General features: G+C 40.6%; 1 protein-coding gene across 1 annotated transcript in view; it reads left to right on the forward strand.

Moving 5' to 3' along the window:
* Positions 1 to 1,573: 1,573 nt before the first annotated feature.
* REG4 (regenerating family member 4) overlaps positions 1,574 to 24,949 on the forward strand; it is a 40,201-nt gene continuing 16,825 nt past the window's right edge. The window contains exon 1 of the mRNA XM_069479242.1: positions 1,574 to 1,633. Coding sequence (XP_069335343.1) covers positions 1,574 to 1,633 — 60 coding nt within the window. The remainder of the gene's footprint in view (positions 1,634 to 24,949) is intronic.

Below are 24,949 nucleotides of genomic sequence, written 5' to 3' on the forward strand. Positions count from 1 at the left end.
CTGGGAATTAAAACCTACATTCCTTCCTGAGGCCCGTAATCAAAAGGGCACAAAAATGTTCTTTGCTGTTTGTTTTCTATTATCTTAAACCACAGGAGCTGGCTCAACAGAATTGTCTGGACAAGAGTCACAAGATCATTGCCGCTGAAGATAAGATTGACCAGGCCCAAAGCCATGACATGTGACACTGGTCACACAGACCCAAGCCCAACCACTGGAAACTTACCTTTAAAAAGCCCTGTTTATCTGCTTAAAGGCAGAATGGTGGTCTTTTGATACGTTAGTCTGCTGCCCTCCTCATTTGATGGCAAATTAATAAACTTCTTTTTCCTTTTCCTCAAACCACTTGTCCTCATTCTTCATTCTCACTGATTCAGCCTCAGGGACAAGTATTGAACTTTCGGTAACATTATGATCAAACACAAGGAACAATTCCATCTATCTCTGTGGCTGCAGCAGTCAGCATCCTCCAGCAGCTCTTCCCTCTTATGTCTGGCTGTCACTCTGCTATTTCTTCATCAGTTAAGTCACAGGACTTATTGCTAAACTCCTCATCCGTTAGGAGACAAAAGATGTGCTCAAAGCTGGATGAGGCTTTGAGGGGCTTAATTTGGTAAACCCAGGCATGCCCCCGAGGCCCCCAGACATGTACTTAGCATAGTGCCAGACTCCCGGGAGCCTCCCACAAAGCCCTAGGGCTGCAGTCTCTGAGTAAAGAGAGCCTAACCAGGCTTCCCTCCTCAGTGAAGGAGAAAGGGTGGCGGCAGAAGGAGCCTGTTGGCCTCAGGGGAGGACTTCATCCCCACCCATAGGTCCAGAAGTAGGACACTGGCCCTGGTACAGCTTGTCTCCATTCTGGGGTTCAGCTTCCTAGGGATGATGATTTTGTAGGAATAAAGCCCAACTTCGGGTTGACATTGTAATCCTGCTGCAGGCAGCCTGGGCCAGGGTGGATTGCCAGTGAGGCTAGTAGCAGGATGGAGCTGTCAGAGTGCAAAAAGTTCCCCATCACTCTCCTGGCTGAGCCTGGGGTCAAGGCCAGCCTGTGCTATTGGGGTCTCAAGGACCTGAGTGGAAGGGAAATGAGGAGGAAAGAGGGCAGAGGACACACTCAGGGACTCAGGAAGAGAAGGCAGGAGACGGTGGCATGAAAAAGGGGAAATTAGTAGCCAATGGAATTAACAAAAACTAATAACATCTGTTCTACTGCCTGCCGTATACATCACCAGACACCGCTTTGGTATTACTTTTTAAAACTCAGAATTGAGATTTTTACCTAGAGTTTTGAGCCCTAAATGTTTTCACTTCTTAGGGCTCTGTGAAAACTGCATTTATTGGCTCATTCCCTGGAAGGGCTCTGGTTGGATAAACTATTGATTGACCTGCAGAAAAGCATAACAGTCTTATGCAATTGACTTTTAAGTTATGAATTTTTTTAGAGAATAACTGACCCATATCAGTTCAGGTCAGGGCATCTGTCTGAGCAAGCAGACTAGCCCTCCTTTTCTGGTGGTTTCCTGTGAGAGCCCCCACTAGTTGGTTTGTCCCTCCCCTGGCACCCTTTTGCCACCTAATGGAGGTACCAGTCTGCGGTGCAGAAACAATGAAATACCTGTTTGATGACTGCCCCAGTGTAAGTCCTTAAGTGCTGTTGGGATATACATTGTATTCAGTGAGTATATGTATGTTTTCAGTAAGTACCAGGCACTGTTATGAAATGGTTATTGTGAAATACATTGATATTATATATTTGGCCTTTATCCCTTTTCCTGACATACAGCTCCTAATCTCCAGAGTGGTGATAAGTGTTTTTTGTGCTAATGAGATGACTGGTGATTGGCTGGGGCCCCTAGATAGCCTCAGGATGAGGGTTGGTTGCTGTAATTAGAGGACTTTCAGCCCCACCCTTCAACCTCTGGGGAAGGGAGAGGGGCTGAAGCTGAGTTGATCACCAGTCTCCAGTGATTTAATCAATCATGCCTACTTAGTGAGGTCTCCATAAAAACCCGAGGGCAGGGTTTGATGAGCTTCCAGATGGCTGAACCCGTGTAGGCTCCTGGAGGAAGGTGCAGCCAGGGAGGGCAGGGAAGCTTCATGTTCCTCTTCCATATCTCACTCTATGATCTCTTCCATCTGGCTGTTCATTGCTTTTCTTCGTGACATTCTTTATTAATAAATGAATAAATGTAAGTAAAGTGTTTTCCTGAGTTCTGTGAGCTGCTCCAGCAAATTAATCAAATCCAAGGAGGGGGCCATGGAAACCCCATTTATAGCCAGTAGGGTTATGAAGTGCAGGTTACGACCTGTGCTTGAGATTGGCATCTGAAGTGGGGAGCAGTCTTGTGGGACTGAGCCCTCAACCTTGGGGATCTGATGCTATCTCTAGGTAGATAGTGTCAGAATTGAATTGAATTAGAGGACACCTACCTAGTGTCTGCTAGAGAACTGAGAAATTCCCAAGTACATTTTGGTGACCAGAGGTGAAGTATTCTGTGTCGACCATGAAAGAAGAGGAAAAACACCTTGGTTTTTTCCTGTATGTTTCAGATATATTTATGTTGTTCTATATACATAGAGCGCTGAACCTCTCAAATCTTAAGAGAGCAGCCATGAAAACAGTAACATAAATAAACAGTAACAATACAGTGTGCCAATTGGTTATTTCTCAGATATTGATACTTGCTGAAAAGAACAGTTAGATCCCCCAAAACCTAAGTTTAGCTAGTTCGAATTTCCCTTTTACATGGATTTGGAATACTTTTTGGACTCTAAAATTGCCTTGCGATAGTACAGCTTTCCTACACAAATAATTTCTTTGTTTACATTTTCCTGACATCTTCCAATTTCTGTTGACATCATCCGTAACTTTGATAAGAGATTATTAACAATATACTTTACTTTGTGTTTCTTGCATTTTATGAAAGTCTTACTTTACAAAAATATATAACCAAGCCAGGCATGGTGGCTCATGCCTGTAATCCCAATGCTTTGGAAGGCTGAGTGAGGAGGATCACTTGAGACCAGGAGTTCGAGACCAGCCTGGGTAACATAGTGAGACCCATCTCTACAAAGAAATTTAAAAATTAGCCAGGCATGGTGGCGTACACCTATAGTCCCAGCTACTCAGGAGGCTGAGGCGAGAGGATCCCTTGAGCCCAGGATTTTGAGGTTGTAGTGAGCTGTGATGGCACCACTGCACTCCAGCCTGGGTAACAGAGTGAGACTGTGTCTCAAAAAAAAAAAAAAATATATATATATATATAATTCAATCCACAATTATATTATCCACAATTAGCTCTGCAACATAATAGAATCTTGCTCTTCTTTATCCCACATATGACCACTTTTGTGAATTCTTATTTTATTTTTCCCGAATATAATCTGCTCTCTTTCTCTCTCTCTTTTTCAATGGAATACTTTAAAACTCTGAATTTTCATTGGGATTTGCCTAGGTGTGTGCCTGTGTGTACACGTATGTGTGTGTGTGCATGTGGATGTTTTAAGTTTTCCTTTCATATTTTAGTAGATCTTTTGTATCTAAAGACAAGCCAGGGAGATTTTCTTGTGTTTGGTTATTTCTTTGATTATCTGTGCACCTCCTGTCTCCATTCCTTCCTTCTAGAAGTCGTTTCAGGACTCATTTACCTTGGGCCTTCCTTCTATGCCTCTTTATGTTTTATCCTCCTAAGAGAAGATATCACCCTTTTGTACTGTTTTAGACAAAGACCTCAGTTTAACCTCTCAGCTCACCAACTCATATTCAACCGTGTCCACTTTGCCATGCACTCCTTGCTACTTGAGAGTTCTATGACCTAGAAAAGGTATTTAAGGTTTCCATGCCTCCGTTTTGTTATCTGTGAAATGTAGGTAATAATAATAATAATAATATCTTTCTCAAAAGGTTTTTCTGAAGCATAAGTAAATTAAAACTTGTCAGGCACTGAGAAAAGAGCACAGTATGTATTCAATAAATGTTTTGGTTGTTAGTACTATAACTACTCTATGCTACTATTCAGCTTTTTATTTTGACAACCATATTTGGTCTGGGCTTCTATTTCATAGCAGCTTGTTATTGTTGGCTTGGTGTAATCACTTCTGAAAAATTATACCCATTTTTAAATGATCTTCTCTTTCCTTTACTAAAGATAGAAGCTAAAGCTATAAACTTGTAGAAGAAAATGAAGGAGAAAACCTTTATGATCTTGAATTAAGCAATAGTTTTATATATTGGATACAAAAAGGACAAGCTATTGAGGTAAAAAATATTTGGTAAAGTAGACATCATCAGAATTTAAAACTTTTACTATTGAAAGATTTCATCAAGAAAATGAAAAGGCAAGTCACATATAATATTCACAGTACAGATGGACTGATATCATTACCACATAAAATCTTCTCATAACTTTGCAATGATAACTGACAAATAACTCAGTTAAAAATGGATCACGTATTTCAGCAAATAATACACAAAGGAAGTTATGTAGGCATCAATGAGCACATGAAAAGATGCTCAAAACCACTAGTCGTCAGGAAATGAAAATAAAAACCACAGTGAGCTATCACTGCACTTACACTGAGTGGCTAGAATTACTGTATGCTTATAACATTGCGGTAGGCAGATTCCTACAGTGATCCCCAGTGGGCCTCGCTCTTGGACAGTCTCCCCCTCCGAGTGTGGATGGAACCAGGCCCCTACTCCTCCAGAATCCTGGTCTTCTCAGACATCAGGGAGGGCAAATCCCCGGCAGCGTGTCCAGCCACTACCTCCAGCCTACAGAGGTGGGCACCATGGGACCTGTTCGTGGATGCTGGTGTTCCCCTAACCGTGCACTTCTGAATGCCTTGGAGAAGAGAATGTCTCTGGACCTTCCCTGGTGGAAAACAAAGAAACAAAGAGAAATAATGCCATGGAGACCCGCTGAGAATTGGGCCCGTGGAAGAGGGGCACTGAGGTAACAGAAAGATGCAGCTATTGCCAGGTACTCAGTGCCAGAGCAGGAGGAAGAGGGGAGAAATGCTGACCTCACTCTCCTCTCACTTCCTGGCTCCATCAAGCACCCCTCATGGGCCAGACCTAACCGGGAGCGAGCAAGCAAGGGAGCCCAGGGAATGCGTTCTAGCCCCACTTGGCACCCAGTGGGACAGGCGTGAGCGGAGAGTGGGCTGGTGGGCAGGTGAAGGGGAGGTTGGCAGGAACAAAAGGAGAGCAGCAGCTAATGGCTTGAGGTGCTCGCTGGGCATCCTTCCACTCATGCTACACATTTTAAATGCATTTAATCAGCACAGAAACCCTGCAGGGCAGAACTATCAATGTCCCTTTCTTGCCAGTGAGGGAACTGAGGTTAAACTTTCCCAAAGACTGTGCTTATGTTCAGAAAAGAAAATTCAGCAGGAAGCACTAAACTGGGAGTCAAGATATTGGATTTTCAACTATCATTCCCACAGATACATTTCGAAGGGCCAGCTCATTTTATGCCTTTTAATATGACCTAAAGTGTCAGGGGCTGGAGCAGCCATGTTCAATTACGTGTTGAGAACACACAGGGAATGCCAGGCTAAGGGAAGGGCGAGAGAGTGGAACAGGTGCCCACAGGGGACAACAGACCACGTGGACCCAGGGTCAGTGGCGGCATCGGCCATTAACAGCATCTCATTTCCCCAGTCGGTGCCCACAAGCCCCAGCCATGCTTTGTTTCTGCAAGATGCCTCTTCATCCTTTCCATAAACCTGCCTGAATTTAAGCTATTAATACTAGAGTTTATTTCTCCTTCATCGTAAACAAAAATCTTAACTACAACAATCTTGGACTGCAAGCACAGGAGTCAGGCCCATCCCTCCTACTATCTCCCTTGTAAGTTGGGGAGGAGGTACTGGATCACCCCCAGATTTTTCCCCCTGGCTCTGACATTCTGTAATTCTGCTTTCTTTTCAACTACTTTGCTTTTCAAAGCACATATCCTAAAGTAGCCGGTTGAACAAACTGTCTACCGTGTCCAGGCTAATTCCTAGGCTATTTCAGATAAGAGGCTCTCGGGTTGCTATGCTCACAAACATTGAACCAACTCTATGACCATCTGTTTAATGGCCAAATGTTTACTCATTTGCTATATACATAAAGGGAGGAGACAGACAGCAAACCGTGCATATTATAAATTGTGTCATCTTAAAAAGGAAGCAAAAGGCAAGACTTTGCAATAAAACCATTAGATTTATTAATTTTAAGCCTAACCCAATGAAGGATAGTCATAAAATTGTTATCTAAAGAGTGTTTAGAAAATTGTTGAGCAAGGGACATTGTCATTCAAAGAGATATGAAGAAGGCTGTTGGCAGCTAGATTATCATTAATATATTAGAGACAGAAATAATTTCAGGAGTTTTGCAAGGCTTTGCCCTGAAGGAATATGCGAACCTGTTAGTTCGCCTATCAAAAGCTGCCTGGCCTCAGGAGGGCGTCTCAATGGTCAGTAGCAGTTGCAGTCTCAAGCCTGTGGTTCTCGCCTGCTTTGAATGACAAAGCAGGTTTGCATGGAGCCACGGGACAGGGAGCTGATGCTGCCCGAGAGACAGACATCTGTGGCTAAGGGCAACTAGCCTAAGGGACAGCTATACACATTGACTAGATAAAATATGAAGGCACTATCTCTGTTTAACTTTTCTGCTAAAGTGATAGTTTTGTCTTAGAACTTAGAAGTTTGCCCTAGAAAGATTTTGTAACCGTTTGTTCATGCAGATAGATTTAATTAAGGGACCTATAGAAGCCTTCTGGGAGACTTTGAACCTAAAACGAACTACCTGTTATGTAAATCTGTTACCCCTGGCAACCGACCACTGTACCTATAAATACTGATGTGAAACTTCAGTCTTGGCCTCAAAATTCATGGGAATATTTTGGGGACACCCAAGCACCCTCGCTTTTTCTATATTCATAAATCTATTCTTTATAAACTATATTTTTGCCTCTGTGTATTGTTTTATTTCTATTTTCTATTATTTTTTCATCCTTTGCGATGACCCCTGCCTGTGGGACCCGATTCTTTGCTGGGAGCGTAGCTAACTCCCTGCAGAAGGCTTCCTAGCTAAGCATATGGGCTAGATTAGTTAGAGAGGAAAATAAACAAAGAACCCACTTCTGTACTGGAAAAGCCACTAGCAGCATCTTCCAAAAAACTCCCTGTATTTGACTCCACACCTTGACCCACACTCTCAAATATGATGCCAATTAGCTGCTTCTTGGCATTAATACTGCATTCCTAACTATTAAATTTTAACAAGGCCTGGGTTTCTCCACATAATAGTATTTTATTTGACCATCCTTATCTTCAAGGGCTACCAATAAAGAACAAAGAATTTATTTACCTGCTTCATGGGCATAGGTGTCATGACTCATCACTGAGACACTTGTCTACCAATGAGACCAGGGCCTCCTATGCCCTGATCAGTTGAGTGTCCTGTGGTCTGACAGGAGCTCATGCTGGTCTCAGGATTCCTTGCACAATTAACCTTCCTCCTGAAGCCCAGGTTTGTACTGGTGATGGTGGTAAGAGGTGTTCCTGTGTTCCATGCTCATGTCCCTAATGTCATCAGTCATGTCTCCCATTAGGAAAATGTATGTGTATATAAAAAGGTCTCTTTGGAAGTAGCAAAAGCTTTCTCCCTTCTTATACAGTAATGGTGGGAATATACAATGGTATAAACACTTTGGGAAAAAGTCTGGCAGATTCTTATAAAACTGAACAGTTACCTACTCTATGACTCAGTAACTCCTAGGTATTTATCCAAGGGAAATTCAAACATATGTCCTCAAAATACAAGAATGTTCATAGCAGTTTTGTTCATAATGGCAAAAACATTCAAGTATTTGTCAATATGAGAATGGATTAATAAACTGTGATAGATTCATTCAATGGAATAGCAAAAAAGCACAAACTACTGATACACAAAACGACATGGATGAATCTCAGAAACATTTTATTGAGTGAAAGGAGCCATGCGCAAAAGAACACATACTCTTTGCTTCCATTGATAGAAGTTCTAGAACAGACAAAATTAATCTATGGTGGAAAAAAAAATCAGAGCAGGAGTTGCATATGGATGGGTTGGGAATTGACTCGGAAAGGGCATGAGGAACTTCTTAGGGTGATGCAAATGTTCTATATCTTCATATACATTTGTCAAAACTCAACTCATCTAATACATACTATTGATTTGAGAATTCCATTGCAGGCAAATTTTATCTCAAAAGAACAAAAGCTGTATATAGACAGTGAACTTTAGTAAAGGGTGTGAATGCTGGAGTATTTACCAGTGCACTGATGTCTGCAATTCACTCTGAAATGCATCAAAAAACTAAGATGAATTAATGGGTGGATTGGGAGATAGGTAAATATACAGATAGGTGATAAAACAAGGATAGTAAATGTTAACGATAGAATCTAGGTGATGGGTATGTAGGTAAAAGTATCCCACCTTTGTAAAAGTCTTTCAGCTTTGCTTTATGTTAGAAAATTTTTGTAATAGTGAAGAACTTCAAACATTTGGAGACCCTGCAAGGAGGGAAGTTGCCATCCACATCATCTGTCAACCACATCATGCCCATGTTCATTAGAACGCCAACTTCTTGCCCAGAATCAAGCCACCCTTTGCAATCAATTTGAAGAGGAACTGCCAAGCAGGGCCAGGAGTGTCTACCCTCTGGCCAGAGAGGCCCCTGCTAGTGCTGGTCTCCATGGTCAGGATGGAGCGAGGGTCAGCATCAGGTGCTTATTCCTCTTCTCAGTGGAGCAGCACAAATCTTATTTCCTAGTTTTTGCATGAGATTATTCTAGCCCACAGGGTCTACCACCTAAAAAGGTGGCTCTTGACTGCTTCTAACGTGGTCTTCTTGCAGAAGACTTGGATTTTCCTCTCTTGTCCAGGCTGACCATTGCGGGAGAAACTGTTCCTCCAAATCACTGGGAGTTTCTGTTAGGGAGAAGGTCCCAAGGGGAAATCCAGCCCAGCTAGTTCATACACCCACTTATTCTCCCCATATTTCCCTCGTGTATTCAGTGACATATATTGAGCCTTTACTATGTGCCGACACTACGTTAGGTGCCGAAACAGAGCAAAGAACCTCCACTGTTCCCGAGCCCATGACGTCGGCCTTTGTGCACCCTTTAGTTGATCCTTACTGCCACATCCTCACATGCAAACATCCTCAGCTTCCACTTTCTGGCTCTGGGTCTTCCCTGGTGGCTTGCCAATGCTAGCCAGGGCTAGGACTGCTGAAACAGCGGAGGGATACCCTGGGACCCATCACCAACAGTCCCATTCCTGGAGCCTCAGGTGGCAGGAACCATTGCTCTCCTTGAACTCCCGTACCACAAGGCCCGTGGGTGTATAGGGTGGCAGATGAGGCCCAATTCCCCACCACTTCGTGGAGCACCTGAAACAAGCAGGGTCCTCCCATTCCCTTATTAAGTCAGTACCAAGGCCTCACATCTCCCTCAGCCAGAAATCCTAAAGTCTACCCATTTTGTGACTTTTTTAATTTTTAAAATGTTTGGAAGCATAGAAAAGAAAAAAAAATGATATTATTCCTTAGTCTCTCACCTTCAAAATAAAGTCTTAATATTCACTTTCCATTTTTAAAAGAAAATTTATCTATGGTTTATGAAAAAGGTAAGATATTTTTTGAAATTCAAAATTAAAAGGCCTGAGAGCATTAGGGATATGATTTGAGACATGAAGGTTAATGACAACAATTTCCTATCCTTCCTGTTTGTCCTGAAGAGGCTAGAAAGCTGGGCGAACTGAATTCTTCCCTGGGGACTTTGGGGGTGGGGGGGGGGGCTTGTTCAGAAACCGGGGAAGGCTCAAGCACTGCAGGCGGCTGGCTTGCCTCCGGCCTTGGCTTAGCCACATCCACCCTTTTGAGCATAAACTCTATGCGTGAAAATGTACTTCATATCCTGCCCAGGGCAAGTGCTTTGGCTAGAATCTTGGGAGTGAATGATATACTACTCTTCATTCCCTGCTGTGCCTGTCATGGGAATAACTGGGGTACTTCAGGAGGTGTCCATTTTTTAAAATCTGGTATTTACCAGTCCCTACCCGCAAAGCCCCACAGCTAATATTAAAGCAGCAGAGCCTAGTGAGAACCTGAGTCTCTGGTGCCAAAGCCCCATAAGTTTTGTAAGTTTACAGTTCAGTGGTATTAAATACGTTCATAATGTATAGCCATCACCACCGTCTTTTTCCATAACTCTTTCCATCTTGTGAAACTGAAACCTTATACCCACTGAACAACAACTGCCCCTCACTGCCTCCCCCAGGCCCTGAAAACCATCATTCTACTGTCTGCCTCTGTGATTTCAACTACTCTAAGTACCTCATGCAAGTGGAATCATGCAGTGTTTATCTTTTTGTGACTGGCTTATTTCATTTAGCATAGTGTCCTCAAGGTTCATTAATGTTGTGGCATATTGTAGAATTTCCTTCCTTTTAAGGATGGATAATGTGTCATTGTATGGATATACCACATTTTGCTTATCCATTCAACAGTTGATGGACACTTGGGTTACTTCTACATTTTAGCTGTTGTGAATACTGCTGCTATGCACATAGGTATACACATATCTCTTAGAGACCCTGATTTCAATTCTTTGGGTATGTACCCAGAAGTAAAATTTTAGGATCTATTAGTAATTCCATTTTTAACTTTTTGAAGAACCCCATACAGTTTTCCACAGCGGTTATACCATTTTACCTTCCCCACCAATGGTGCCCAAGGGCTCCAGTTTCTCCACATTTCGTCAACCCTTGTCATTTTCTGTTTTATTGATAGTACCACCTTAATGGATATGAGGTAGTATCTTGTTATAGTTTTGATTTGCGTTTCTCTAATGATTAGTGGAATTAAGCGTGTTTTCATATGCTTATTGGCTATCTTCTTTGGAGAAAATTTCTATTCAATTTTTGAATCAGTTTTTTAAAATTTATGGATAAAATAGTATGTATTCAATATATGTTTTGAAGTGTATACACATTATGGAATGACAAATCTATGGAATGACAAAACCTAGGTATTACCTCACATAGTTACATTTTTGTGATAAGAACACTTTGTAACCATTTTCTTCACATTTGTCAAGAGTACAATACATTATTAACTATGCTCACCATATCGTACAATACAGCTCTTGAACTTATTCTACCTACCTAACTGAAATTTTATATCCTTTGACCAACATCTCCCCAACATATCCCATACCCCAACCCATGGTAGCCACTATTCTATTCTTTATTTCTATGAGATCAACTTTTTTAGATTTCACATATGAGTGACATCATGCAGTTTTTTTTTTTTTTTTTATGTGCCTGGCTTATTTCATTTACTATCGTCTAGGTTCATCCATGTTGTCACAAATGACAGGATTTCCTTCTTTTTTAAAGCTGAATAGCATTCCATTGTGTGCATATATCACATTTTTCTTTACCCATTTACCTACTGATGGACACTTAGGTTGATTCCATATCTTGACTATTGTGAATAGTGCTGCAATAAATATGGGAGTGCAGATATCTCTTCAACATGGGTTATTTTTTGTTGTTAAATTTTAGGATTTGTCTGCATAGTATGGATATTCATCCCTTGTCAGATATATGATTTGCAAATATTTTCTCCTATTCTGTGAGTTGCCTTTTTTACTCTGTTGATTGTTAGGCAGTTTCTAATCCCTTACTTTGTGATAAATTATAGCACATGAAATGAATATGTCACTTTTTGAATTAAGACAAAAAGTATTAAAACACTTAACAATACCAAGTGTTTTTGAGAATGTAGAGCACTTGGAACTCCTCTGCAATGCTGGTGGGAGTATAAAATGGTTCAAATGCTCTGGAAAACAGTTTGTCAGTTTCTAATAAGCTTAAATAAACACCTATGCCACGTCACAGAAATCCCACTCCTAGGCAGAAATGAAAACAAAAGTTCAACAAAAGACTTGCATGAGAATGTTTATAGCAGCTTTAATCAGAAACTAGAAATAGCAAAAATGTCCTTCAACCAACAATGAATAATAATAATTATAATAAATAACCTGTGCTATATTCATGTGATGAGATACTACTTAGCAATATAAAAAAACAAACTATAAATACAGACAATAATGTGGATAAAGCCCCAAAACATTATGTATAGTGAAGGCTTCCATACATAAAGAGAACATGTTGTGTGATTTCATTCATATAAGATTCAAAAAAAGGCAAAATTGGCCAGGTGCGGTGGCTCACGCCTGTAATCCTAGTGCTTTGGGAAGTTGAGTCATGAGGATTGCTTGAAGCCAGGAGTTTGAGATCAGCCATGGCAACACAGTGAGATCCCATCTCTACAAAAATTTTTTAAATGTTTTAAAAGACAAAACTAATATATGGTGATAGTGGCGAGAATAATTGTAGCCTTGGTGAAGGATTGACTGAGAAGGGGCAGAAGGGAATTTTCCAAGGTGATGGAAATGTTCTTTGTCTTGTTACGAATCATGGTCACACGGGTGTATAGATGTGTCAAAATCCTTCAAGCTTAATACTTAAGATGTGTGCATTTTATTCTATGTAAATGAACCTAATAAAATAATTTCATCCTAAAAATCTTAAAATGCAAAACAAAACATAATTAAAGAAGGAATTTGGCAATATGGGAAATCACGTTTTCACCTAGTCGTCTTGAGGAGGTGATATGGTGAGACCCAACAGACATGAAATAGTGGACATATATAGTAGAAAGAAAACAACTTAAAGGGGACAAGGGGAGAAGAAAGGAGGGAAGAGAGGGAGGAAGGAAAGAAGGAGAGAGGGAGAACTTTTGAAGCCATCAGAATCCAAATAAATGAAAAAGAAAAAGAAAAGAAAACAAGTAACCAAAAATCACAGGCTATAGTCCTCTGGTTAAATAGCTTTCTCTAAGCAAGAACAGGTACTGGCCAGTTCTCAAATAATCCTGTTCGTTAAAGATGTTTATAGACATCTAATCCAGCCTTATGGAAACCCAGTGATGTCGGCAAACAGGAAAGGTACCCTGTACATCTAGTGCAAGAAAGCAGCCCTCCTTGGACACAGGCTAAATAATCTCCAGTTACAAAGCCCAAGGCGGCGTTCCAGCTGAGCCCTAAGGACCTGCTGCAAAAGTCTATCAGGTAGGAGGAGGAGGTTTTGAGAGTTTGGTGACTGAAAACCAGGCAACAGGGACAACCCACAAAGAAGCCGAACCTAGCAGGAGCTTAAGAAACCATCTAGTCTAACTTTCATTTTAATAATAATGAAATGAGGAGCCAAAGACACAGGATATTTTGCTCAATGTCATAAATAATCCTCTTTGTGTTTATAGCACTTCTGAATTTACAAAGCACTTTACACTTTAAAACAACATTCACATAGATTATGCTAATTTGTCTTCCTGGCAGCCTGGTGAGGTGAGTAGGAAAGGGATTATTTCATTTGTTTGTTTGGGTAATTATAGAAGTAAAACATGCTATTGACCATTTTCAAATAATTACATTTTGTGTAATTTCAAAGAATTACATAAAAAGTGAAAGTTCTTCATTTTTCCCACCTTCCCTTTTCTTCTGCCTCATTCCCCCAAAATAATCACAGATCAATGTGATTTGCATGCTTTTCTATGCACACAAATTAATACCTACATAAATATCTATGTAGTTTATTTCTTTTACAAAAAGAGAATCATAATATACATATAATACTGTAATTTTCAATCAGCATTATACTATGAGATCCTAATGTAAAAATAAAATCAAAGCAAACCAAAAAGCTCACTCTCACAAGGCTTCTATGAGTATGACAGAATTTATAAAGCTTTTGGGCAAGTGGAGATGATTATAAAATAGTAAAAAAAAAAATTAGTTTACTATTAGACAAACATGTTTTTAAAAGTCCTTTGAACACACCACAAAACTTCACTACTAGTCTTTCTCTTTCTCTCTTCACCTCTCTTTTTCACTATCCTCCACCAAATTTCAAGTTTATTGCTCCAAAGCATAACAATTTAGGTATATGTTTTACTTCCCTGCATTCTCCTAATTAATATTCTTAGGGTCTCACTTTCTATCCTAATTTATTTATCAAGGTGTTTTCCTTATCAAAGGCAACTCCTCCCCAAAATGAATTATAGTGCCTGCCTTTATAGCAATCTTTACACCTTTACATATGCATCTGTAAAATCTGTATAAATTATTAAGATAAAAAGCCCAATGTAGTCAGTGAAAATCTTTGAAAGAAAAGAGAAACTATCATGTGTTGTGGGTCTGGTATGTGTCAAGCACTGTCCTTGGTATTTCCATATTGCAATCAGTCCAGTGAACACATTTCGAACATCACCTAAGTGCCAGACGTACAGATAAAGACAGAAAGTCACATCCCTGCTCTTGAGAAAAGAAACCTTGTTGAGGGCATTAAATCCATAAACAAATAATTTCCATGGACTGTGGGAGACGTTATTATGGGCAGGGGGGTTGGGGGGGGGGTGGTTAGGGAAAGATTCATGAAGAAAATTAAACCAGAATTGAAAATCTTGACCCACGAATACTTTTTCATTTACATCTTGATGGTAGAACTTTCATTGTGCCTCTTGAGCAAATCAACTGATGCTTTCTAGCTGGTAGAGCTTTCCATGAAAATAGATCATTGTCTGTTAAATATTGGAGAAGAGGAGATGGTTCTATGGCCCCTGTCTCCCACATAGAGCTGAGCAAGTGGGGATGAATCCTGTTGCCCACACAACAAGGTTTCTTCAGACTGGCGGCAAAAATTAATGAACACCTCGGCAGGGACTCATTTCCTCTCCCCTGCTGGTAGGATCTGCTTCAATATCAGGGGATGTCGTAGGACTTGCTTGCAGCAGTGATTGTGGTCAATATCTTTGTCAAATATGAAAGGACAAAGTCCAAGCCCATAAAACTTTGCACCTATGGAGGCACAGAACTCTCAATAGTTTTCTTTTTTAAAATAATGAGCATTTATGCTGTTTTCTTAGGATTTAGAATTGGAAAAAATTTCAAGATTTGCCTCCCCATGATATAGTCACTTCAGATCTCCCCCAAATCCTTCAGACTTTGTTTTTTACATTCTTCCAAAATACAACTGTCTTTGATCTTTCTCACACTTACCATTCCATGAGGTGTTTCCCACACCACTGCCCCTGCCTGGCTGAGCTTCTTTCCCACCAATCTAATGGTACTAAAGTGTTTAGATGTAAATAATCATAATAATAATAATGATAGGCCCTTTTATTTTGTTTTTTTAGAAAGGGAGTCCCGGGGTCTGTTCCGTCCAAACACTGTTGAAGCAAGAGACAGAACCACGAGACCGCCCAACGCGCCACTGATAGGCCCTTTTAAAAAAAACTTCCAGTAGGCACCAACAGTAAAATAGAAACTGTTGATTAAAATGGGGACTAAGTGAGCTGCTGTCATACCAAAGCTGGAAACAATTTACCTTTGACCTCAACTGAGGAAACAATGAAAACCTCCACTATTTGACTCAAAATGGACTTTATCAGTTATTTGAAGAGGAAGGCAGAGGGCTCACTGCCAGCTGAGTTTCAACCAGGGAAAGTGAAGTCAGAAGAACGTGCTGCAGGTACAGCACAGGCACTCAGAACCCAGTCCACATGGCAGCTCAGAGAACAACAGAGGTTTCTTACCAAGGTGTACCCTGGGTGCCAGCTGAGACCCTCCTGCGGGAGATGTAATTAAATTTGCCTCAAATGCAAGTTCTACAGCTTCCCAAACTCCCCACAATTCTTCAAGTCCTCATGACTTACTTCTGCAAGTTTCCCTCTGTCCCTAAGCTTCCCTGCAAACAGGAACAATTTCTCTTTCATTCCACATCACCTGATTTCCACAGGAAATTCTCTCCCATCTCTTTGGTCTGTGCTGTCCAATACAGTAGGCACTAGCCACCTATGGCTGCTTAAATTTAAATTTAACTAATTAGAATTAAATAAATTTTGGAAGTCAATTCTTCATTCTCGCTCGTCAGATTTGAGTGTTTGATGGCCATATGTGGCTACTGGCGACCTCACTGACACCACAGATTAGAGCGTGTCCATCATCATAGTGAAGTCTCCCGGACAGCTGTACTGGCAGGTCATGAATTGACGAGAGCTTGCCGAACATTTGCAGACACATGAGGAGAGATCACATTTTTATTTTTTCAGAAAATACACTTTGATCTAAGCATATTTAATCACTCTCCTCTTTTTAGGAATGTGGTATCAATCTGTAGAACTGTACCAACATATATGTTGCCACTGGGGAGAGTCTTTCAGGAAGTCATGTAGAATCACCACATAGATGAAGGTAAGATGCTTCAAGCAGGCTTAGAGGATGAATTCTTCCAAGACATGAAATAATGAAATAAAACATTCCTCTCTAAGAAAGAGGTGAATGTATTCTAAAAAAAAAAAAACAAAACAAAACCGAAAACAAAACAAACAAACAAATAAAACCCGTAAGTGAAGATTTTCTCTGTGGGAAAAAGAAAGATATGAGTGAGCTTGCTTGTCCCCTAGAACCTCTAGAAGGAAACACCTAAGAAGAAACAGGGAAGGTTTCGAAGCGACTACTCTTCCTTTGGATGCTGGTCAGTTTAGCCACTAACACTCGCTGAGCATAAGGTTATTGAGGTGAAGGAGGTGTGATCCCTCACCTGAAGTAGCTTAGTGACTTACTAATTGTTTACCTGTTAGGAAAACAGGCAGAAAACAGAAACTTTAAATGTAGGGTATGTGAGCCCAAGGAGAGGCATCTCCATCATCAGAGAGTAGAGTAAGAAAACACTTCCAAAAACGAGTTGTGAACCAAACCACGCCGAGTCGCTGTTGCAAGCTCCCAGAAGACAGGGACCAGAGCAGCATTCTTCAGCTTTTTCTCACCTCCGTCCCTTTCCCCACCGCACCCACACCCACACACCCGGATCCTTGCACTCGATCACATTTAATATTTCTTGAATTAATTCATTAAAATGAATAAACATGCCCAAGCAAGGAAAGAGGAGAAGGGCATTGCATGGAGAAGAATGACATGAAGAAGGCCGTGGAGGCATGACCTTGTGTGGGGTGTTCCAGGAAACGCCAACATGTGGTGTTGATGGAACGTAAATTCGAGAGAGCAGGAGGTGAGAGCAACTGCAGGGGCTAAGACTCGGAAGGGTCTTCCTGCTGTGATAAAAGTCTGGGTGAAGGTGGGGCTCAAATGGACTATTTCATCGTAAGTGCAACACGTCAAGTTTGCATTATCAAAAGAATACTCCTCTAACGCATATACTTAATGTTTTCTAATAAAGTCTCAATTTAATCAGCATCCGATTTTAGAACATTTCAACTTCATTCCAAACTCTCCCTAATCTCAGTTGTTATTGTCTGGTATTTTAGTTCCTGTTTGTATTAAAAATAAAACAAAGTTACTATTAATTTTATTCTGAACATTATTATAATTTTTCGATACAGTCAAAACTTATTTCTGTATTGTAACACATTCTTTTCCTCTGGAATCATTTTATTTTCTACTAAAGGACATGTTTAACCAGTAATTTCAATGAGTCTATGGATAACAACCTTTCTAAGACCTTATAATTTTACCTTGTCTTTATTTCATTCTTACCCTTAATGATTGGTTCACTGGGTACAGAATTAATTCCAGGTTGAAAGGTGTTTTCCTTTGCACTTTGAAGATAGTATTCTAAAGTTGTCTTGTTTCTATTTTATTTCTCCCTTATGAGGCCATTCTTATTCTTGTTACTTTGTAGGTAATCATTGTTGATTTGTGGCCTTTAGAGTTTTTGCTTTGCTTTCTAAATTTCATGTGTGGTATGTCAATATGTACAATTAATTTTTTTTTTTTTTTTTACTAATCCTATTCAGTATTCAGTGGTCCTTTTTTATTCAGATATTTCTCTGGTCCCTTATATTGCTACATTCCAGAGTTTTATGTGAAGCTAATCAATGGGAGGGTTCAGTGAGAGACGTCTTAAAGTCCTATGAATATCTATTATAATTCTCAAATTCTCTTGTCTGTTCTCCTACACTTTCTCATCTCAAGTTTTAAAATCTTTACACAGTGCCATCAAGAGAGCAGAGTGAGGGTGGGGTGCGGCGTAGGCGCAGAGGGAATCTACCTAATCACACATTTTGTCAGAATTGTTCTGTCTGGCATCTGGACCAGGGCTTTTGATTTTAAAAGGCTTGGAGTTAATGTCTTTGTTCTCTGTCTTGCTGTGAAGCAATGCTGATTGCCATCCATCTGCCTAAAGGGAGAGTGGCTTGTGTTAAAAACAGGTAGTACAAAAAATAAATTCATCTGCTAATACCATCCTTCCATATACAAATTAGGAAACCAAGGCTCAGAGAGGTTCAGTAACATGCCCAGTGTTACACAGTGAGGGAGTAACAGAATTAGGACCTCAACCAAGAGCCATAGGAAGCCCAACCTTGTGCTCCTCCTCTAAAACATCATCAGGACGGAAGAGGGTCACTGAAACAGTCTTTGTAAACCCTAAAAGCATTACTCTCTCATGTCCGACCATGAACTTATACACAGGTTGGAAAAATGCAATGACAAAGGCTGAGTAGCATTTTTAAAACAACACTGAGCTGGGAGCAAGGAAGCCTGGCTTCTGATATCAGCTTCACCCATAACTAACTACGAATTAAACTAGTCATGATATTTCTCTGGGCCCTGGGTTTCTCACCAGTAGAGCAAAATAGTAAGATTTTATCACTACCATGGTCCTTTCCAGACTTAAAATTTCAAGACATAAAGGTCATTTACAGACTTAAGTCTCTAGCTTAAGGTTAAATGATCTCTACCACCTACAACCTAGCTTAATCCTTTGCCATCTATACTAGAAAGGAAAATGTTGTTACCCTTTTCAAATAGCCTATTTCTCAGTAACACTGTGCTTCAGCAAACAGAGCTAGATTTGGAGTCAGAAGGCCTGGGTTCAATGTCCAGCTCCACCACTGACCAGCATGTGAACGGGGGCAGGTTTCCTAATGGATCGTAACCTTGGGTTCCTGAGTGTGTAACAGGGATGACTGCCTTGCGTTGCTCAGGGATTTTGTTGGGATCTCATTTGATGACTTAAGTGCAACCACTTTATTGTAAAATATTCTATCACTGTAAGCTACTTTGACCTAATTGCCCTGCATTAGAATAAGATTTCAGTGCCTTGTAGATGTCTGAATGGTAGATATCTAAGGAAACGATGCCTGCTGGGGGGAGATGGGACTCGTGCTCTGGGGAGGAGATTCTGTAGGTGCACCTCAATCTCACCACCTGGGCCATAACCTATGTCCAGCCCTGACGGCAAATCCTTTCTGCAGGGATTGACACGATTCTTTGGAGTTGAGGAGGGATATTTTTCAAGAAAGGAAGGAGAAATAAAGGAAAAGGGATCAAAAGAGAGACAAGAGAAAAAACAAGGGGAGAGGAAGATGAGCTTAGAACAGATGATAGGATATTGGCAGTTTTGATAACGGACGTAAAGAAAAGATTCTGTTTGCACATAGGGAGCCGTTCCTTTCCTGGCTGTTCAAGGCACAACTTGCACACATTCTCAAGCCATCTCTGATACAGCTCATTTCTTTTAACCACAGATAAGGTTTATAGGGCTGTATTATTATCTGTAAACAACATTATTGCTCTGTGATTAAAATAAAGGTTATTAATTCCTGAGGCAAGAAGATATAAGAGCTCCAGAAACTTTGCCTGGGACCATGAAAGACGCTGAAGCAGGCAGAGGTCCTCAAAGCCTTGATTGCCAACCAGGTAATCCTCCCTGCAGTCGAGGGTGGAGGGCTTTCTTTGAACATCTGTTTTCCTTTGCCAGCTATTAACCAGGCCAGACCAATTATAGCTCTAAGGATGTTAGTCGTGCTTTCTATTGCTGCATTGTTTGATTTGAATTACTTGTTTTTGCTTTTCTCTCATTATAAAGAGCACTGGCTTTGGTGTCAAACAGTATTGAGTTAAATCGTGGCTCTGCAGTCTGGTAGCTATGAAACTTTGGGAAAGTTACTTAATCTCAATGAATGTCAGTTTCTTCATCTGTAAATAAGTTAATGATAACTGCAGTGTGGCTTAGTTATGAGGGTTGAATGACATGACATACAGTCATTCAATGAATACCAGTTATTAGTAATTAAAAATCATTTATAGATTAATCAAAAAATGCTGTACCTCCCTTCTCCCAGACAGTCCGCTTCACAGAGAAGTTTTAACAATTTGCATTTAAAGGGGTTTCAGGACACTGAAAACACCCTATTACCTGTGGAAGGAAAGTTCAGCAAAGGAGTGCAAGGTTCAGGCAATGATTAAGAAGGAGTCGGGGGAGGCGTCATAGCTCCACGTTCTTCATCCTTTGTCCCCTTCTCTGTTAACACTGCACTGAGGTGTTCATATGGACCCCAGATTAGCTGTTCTAGGAAAGTTTTCATTTCAAATAGTATATTCCACCATTCCACTTAAGCAACCTGTTATTTGAAAGTTAGCCCATATATCCTGATTTGGGGATCATAAGGAATGGTCAAATGAGAATTCAGTGAATTGCTCATCTTCATAACTATTTGGGAGGAAAATTCAGAACTCAATTCCATGCTTATACTAAAATAAAACCCAGATAGATGAAAATAAAAAGAGATACAGATGAATATATATAGTCACCTTATGTGACAGTGATGACCAGTCTTTCTTATATAAATTCCAAAAATTGTAAGGGAAACCATAAAAATGATAATATAATTTTAAAAAATTTAAGAATGGCAAAAAATATAAATAAGAAAAAAATACAAACTGGGAAATACTATTAGTAACGTGCGAAAGAGAATAATTATACAAAAAAGATCTTACAAATCACTGACAAAGAAACAATAACATGGAAAAATGTACAAAGCTATAAACTGAAAATTTGCAAAAGACACACAAAAAGCTAACCATTATATGAAAAGATGTTTAATTTCATTAGCAATTTTAAAGTATTAAAAAACACTAAGGTTTTTCTTTAAGATACCAAAAGTTTTTAAAAATTGGCAAAATTAAGATTCCATTGGAAGTTTGGGGAACCAATATTCCTATGAATTATTAGTGGGAAGTATGGTACATACAGTCTGATAGAGGGCATTTTAGGAAAAAGATACCAAAATGACAATGTGCATGATCTGTAATGCTACAACCCTGCATATGTGAATTTACACAAGGAGAAATTAAAACGGCATCAAATTTATGAGAATGCAAGAAAATTTATTACAATCAATCTATTTCTGAGAAACAAAACCAAGTTACAGAACAACATGATTCTATTTACATAAAATTGTACAAAAAGAGAGAGATGTCTATAGGCTATTCACCAAATTATATGTCTAGGAGATGAGATTTCCTTCTTATTTTCTAGTTTTGCATTGATATTTATAAATAATAACATGCATTTTTTTATAATGGGGAAATATAATAAGGCTATTTTCTTTAAAAAAAAAAGTGACATCAACTAAGTATAAAGGAAAGAGTGCTAATAAACTGAAGTCAGATCTGCTTGTAGCTGGTGACCATGAGCAAGTGACTTCACACTCATCGACCTCAGGTTTTTCTCATCTGTAAAATGTGGGTATTGAACCATATGTTCACTTTTAATTCTAACATTAAAAACTCAGTGTTGGAACCACTTGATTTGATTTTCTTGACTGTAGAAAGTCCATCACCACCTTATCTGTGAGAAAGCTTGCCTTGGACGCCCTCTGCTGGTTCTCTTGAAAATAACAGGGACAGGCTCTCCATAGTTTACAAATCATAGCCCACTGTAGGTGGCCTGCAAGACCTTGCAGGTGAGAACAAAATCTCATAAGTTAAATTTTTTGCATCTCTACGTTTAACGTGAGATTCTGTTCATTGTAAAATCTGGATTGAGCCAGAAAATTTCTGTATTCTTTTCCTCCATATGTGTATGATATGGCTGCTGAATTCCTGGGTCCTTCTCACCAGTGCAAATGTGTTTAGATTTGCAGATCTAGGCAAATCCAGGAGTTTCAAAGAAAAACTCGCAAGGACTCTGAGATCCTTGCAGTAGCGGTGTCCTCAGGGAAGAGGAAGATGGCTTCCAAAGTCACGCGGCTGCTCCTACTGCTCAGCTTGGTGGCCAACCCTGAAGTCCTAGGTGGTGAGTACCCATCGCTTAGCTGAGATTGAACCCACAGTCAATGTTCATACAGTGCACATGACACAGCCATCCACTCACCCCCCGAAAAAATATTTAGCCACTGCTGGAAATAAATTTTAGAGATGGGAATGAAAAACAATGTGATATGGTAAAAAGTTTAAGGACTCTAAACTCAAACAAAATTCAACTCTATATGATTGTAAGCCATACCAAAATCATCAATGAAGTGTAAATTATAATATTATTTTTTTGAGCTCATTGTGAAGGGTAGAGCACCTGACACCTAGTAGACTGTCAATAAGTCATAGCTGTAATGAAAATTTCCCAATATCCATCCACTATTTTCCTTTTTGAACATATAAGGGATTCCAGTTTGCAATAGACCTACAACCTAGTTGGAGAGCTGGCTCTTACACACTTAAAAACCAAGCATCAAATGCAAAGTAGCATGTCAACAAGTTAGTGGCAATACTGTAGGATCTACCAATGGAAAGCACAGGGGAACAAAACCGTATGAGTGAGCTAACACTATCATGGGACACCTGAAATGGAAGGAAATGAAATGTGGGCTTATCTGGTATAACTCTGTTGCTCTACTTATGAGGAAAATGAGATATAGAGAAAGGGGCCAAGGTCATACAGCAAGACTATGTGGCTCCTAGTCTTGGGTGACTTTTGCAATCCTACAGGGCCTTGCTGGGAGTTGCATGTGGAAGAGTGAGTGTAGTTCCATGCCTGAGTGTCACTTCTATTGAGAAGGGGGCCTCCTGAGGGTCCAGTGCTGTCTGTAACTTAGCACTTCTCCCACTGGGGAATGCACTTGACCAAGGGGAGGATCCGCTGGGAGGAAATACAAAGAGAAGGAAAGTTCTTTAGGCATTGTATTGCCCCCCATGGCTGAAGTCTGTGGTCCCTGCCATAGCCTATCCTTAACATGTCTTTGTCTCCAGAGCTCTCTCCTGTTTCCAGCCACCAGTTCTCTCAACCATCTATGGCTGCTTAGGACCTGTGGAACTCAGCCACTTTCTCTGAACCACGCAAGAGTGTGCAAGACTCTAGGAAGCTGCCCTTGACCCACACCTGCAGAGCTGCCTTTCGTAGCCATTTCTACATGGCCAGGTGGTTCCCTGCTGTTCTGGTTCTGTGCTGACCTCAGGCTTCCTTAAAAGGGCTTGAAATTTGCCCAAGCTATATCCTGGGGAATGAGATACAACCCCCACCCTCACCCCTGGGATCTCAACAATTTCTGATTTCTCTCCCTGGGAGGGGGTGCAGCCAGAACATTCATCACAGGTCCTTCCATTGCCCTTTTCCAGACAGATCTTCCTCCCAGATATAGAAGGACTTTCTATTAGTCTTCCTATCTTGAGGGAACATCCCTTATGACATATTCTATATGGTCTTTGCACTACCGCTTAATGGAAAAAGTCTAATCTTGCACTTAAAGGATCTATGGGGGATTCAGAAGTTAATTCTGTCTCTCAACAAGACCTAGCGGTGAAGAGTATAGTTTTTATTGCTGCCACAGTGATTTCTTTGTCCTGGCCCATAGCTGCTCTTCCCCTGAAGCAATGCATGCCATCGATTCAATGAGGGGAGAGATGGGAGCAAACAATAAGGATGATGGTTTTTAATAGGTACAATTTTTTAATTAGCTACTACTTACTGAACAATTTCTATATACTAGGCTATATGCTAATGACTATATATGCATTATTTCAATTAGTCCTCCCAGCAACCCTTCGAAGAAGGTATTTGTTGTTGGTCCCATTGTACAGACAAGAAAACTAAAGCTAAAAAAGATAAAATAATGTTCCCACGGTCACACATCTAGTAAGCGATGGAGTAGAAAGACTATTAGAGTTGTCCAGGCAAGATCTGGGAGCTGAGTCCTCCTGACACTGCATGTGTAGTGATGAGGGGCTCTGGCACCACGAGAGCTGGGGTCAGAGCTCTAGAGCTGCCGAGGACACGTTGGCTCCTCTTCCATTCCCACCTGACTCTCCATCTGGGTGACCTCAGCTGGTCACTCAACTTTCTGAGGAGGTTTCTTTATGTGCACAATGGAAATGAATATCCACCCCTGTCTCTCAGGGAGGCCCTAATAATTAAACAAGGTAACCTGAATGAGCGTGCTTGGCCCATACAGGGTTTAAAACCAATAACTTGAGCATAATGACTAAGATGACTAAAACTTGGAGTCAGACTGTCTGGAGTCAAATCTTGCCTTTATCGCTTATTTGCTGTGGGACCCTGGGACATAGCAACTTCTTTCTGCCTTCATTACCTTATCTGGAACATGGGGATAATGACAGGGTTATTGTGAAGATGGTTAGAATATATGTAAACTGCCTGGAACTGTGCCTGGAGTGTAGTAAATGCTCAGTAAACATGTGGAATAGTAGAAGGCAGAGCCCAGTTAGTTGCATTTGTAGGAGTTAGACTGTCTCCACCAGGGGGCGCTCAGCCAGAGCTGCAACATTGCAGGGTGAGGGGCAGAAAAGCGAGGGGAGATGGAGGGGTGGGTAGATGAGAGTTAGAGACCGAAGTGAAGGAGTCATAGACAAGGACAGACACACAGGCACAGAGACAAGAGAGACAGAAACAGGGACAGAGAGTGCAAAGACAGGAAGAGAGAAATACACACAGAGATGCATACAGAGAGAAAATCGAACACAGAGATGGGCAGAGACAGAGAGCAACACTCAGACAGAGACACAAGAGAGACAGAGAAAGGAGAGAGAGAGA

This window comes from Eulemur rufifrons, chromosome 8 (assembly GCF_041146395.1).
Source record: "Eulemur rufifrons isolate Redbay chromosome 8, OSU_ERuf_1, whole genome shotgun sequence".
Lineage (NCBI taxonomy): Eukaryota > Metazoa > Chordata > Mammalia > Primates > Lemuridae > Eulemur > Eulemur rufifrons.